We start from the raw sequence: 1,509 nt of genomic DNA on the forward strand, positions 1-1,509 counted from the left end.
AGCATATGTACCAGGTATACATTTTACCTACTACAAAATGTAGTTTACAGTTTTGTGTTTTATTCACATATTTTGTACTCCATACGACACGGTTTTCGAAAGAAACCTGACATTTTTTACCGGCACCTTGAAGTCCGCTTAGGAAAAAATTCGCCCCGTGCGGAACCTTCCCGCCCGTCAACTTACGAGCACAGCGCGATCGATATTATCTCGGAACGGGAAGAACGCATCCGAAGCCACCGACACGCCATGCAGCGTATAGATGAAGTCCGCCTTCTCCTTTTCCGTCATAGGCTCCGGAGGCGGCCCGTCAAAGAAGCTCTCCCAGGTTTTGGTGTCCATGTCTTTCCCGATGGTGCCCAGGATGTAGTTGTCGATGGCGTTGGACTTTTCCGCCCTCTTGACGCCCTTGCGGAACTTCCAGCTGGTGATGTTCGGATGATGACGCATGTACCTGCGCGGAAGGGGCGGATCAAGTTGGTGTTAGTTTGGATAAAGAAGGGCATTGAAAAATAAGAATAAAAGGGCATTGTAGGGTGGATAAAGAAGGACATTGAAGCTGAGAGCTTTTACACAATTTTAGTCATTTCTAGGTATGTATAACTTTTTTTACTCTGGTAATGCCACCACTACACAGGTATTCCAAGCACAAAGCCAAAAAAAAAAACTCGAGAAATTTGGTGTGCAAGTCACGATATCCAGTCGGTTACGGAGATACGAATTCATTATATCTCTAGTAGCGCTGTCAAACTTTCTGGACTTCCTCGGCGGAGAGCTGCCCGCGTTCCTTTAACTCACCAGTTATCGACCTTGTCTCCGGCCAGTCTAGTACAGTGTATTCTACTCTGCTGACCAGCGCCTATGCCGATCACTTGTCCGTTTTTAGCGTAGACGACCGAGTTACTCTGCGTGTACTTCAACGCAATAGTGGCAACTGTCAGGTCTCGGATAGCGAACTCTGGGAGCTGAAACAAAAGTTGTGATCAGACATGAACTCAGTCGCAGTTGAGCGTACGTGGCTGCAGATGTAGGTACGCTATGTGAGCGTTTAGAAAAAGGCCCTTGTTGAACCGTTCCCTACCTAGAAAATAATTTCCTTTAAATCAGCTCGGTACTCAGAGTTTGATCAGATTAGGTAGCTAAGGTGTATGGATTTGGTCAGCAGAGATTTGATACAGGTAACTGTAACAACGGATGTCTCATCGTTCCGGAAATCGAAGAGAGAAGAAAGACAGGCAGGATTAAGAAAGCCAGAATGAAGCTCATCTGGTTTAGATTAGAATAATCTTTGTCCCGGAAGGGAATCAAAACCACGGCCTAGCATTTAAAAAGCAGGCGCGCTACCTTCCAAGCTGAATAAGATGGCTCTAATGGTTTACTATGGGGATCAAATCAATGTTCTTGTCTCGAGACATACTAGATAATAGGGCGTCAACGGTCAAACGGCAATCATAAATTTGACTTTGGTAATATCAACCAAGTTCTTCTACTCACCCATTTCTCCTCGGA

The 1,509-nt window shown here is 45.5% G+C and overlaps 1 protein-coding gene across 1 annotated transcript in view; it reads right to left on the reverse strand.

Moving 5' to 3' along the window:
- Positions 1-149: 149 nt before the first annotated feature.
- Positions 150-1,509, reverse strand: part of LOC103524074 (bifunctional purine biosynthesis protein PURH-like) — a 10,109-nt gene continuing 8,749 nt past the window's right edge. Inside the window, exons 2-4 of the mRNA XM_008489080.2 lie at positions 1,495-1,503; positions 799-965; positions 150-454 (exon numbers count right to left, since the gene is read on the reverse strand). Of these exons, the coding sequence (XP_008487302.2) occupies positions 178-454; positions 799-965; positions 1,495-1,503 (453 nt within the window). The 3' untranslated portion in view covers positions 150-177. The remainder of the gene's footprint in view (positions 455-798; positions 966-1,494; positions 1,504-1,509) is intronic.

This window comes from Diaphorina citri, unplaced genomic scaffold (assembly GCF_000475195.1).
Source record: "Diaphorina citri unplaced genomic scaffold, Diaci psyllid genome assembly version 1.1 scaffold91887, whole genome shotgun sequence".
NCBI lineage: Eukaryota > Metazoa > Arthropoda > Insecta > Hemiptera > Psyllidae > Diaphorina > Diaphorina citri.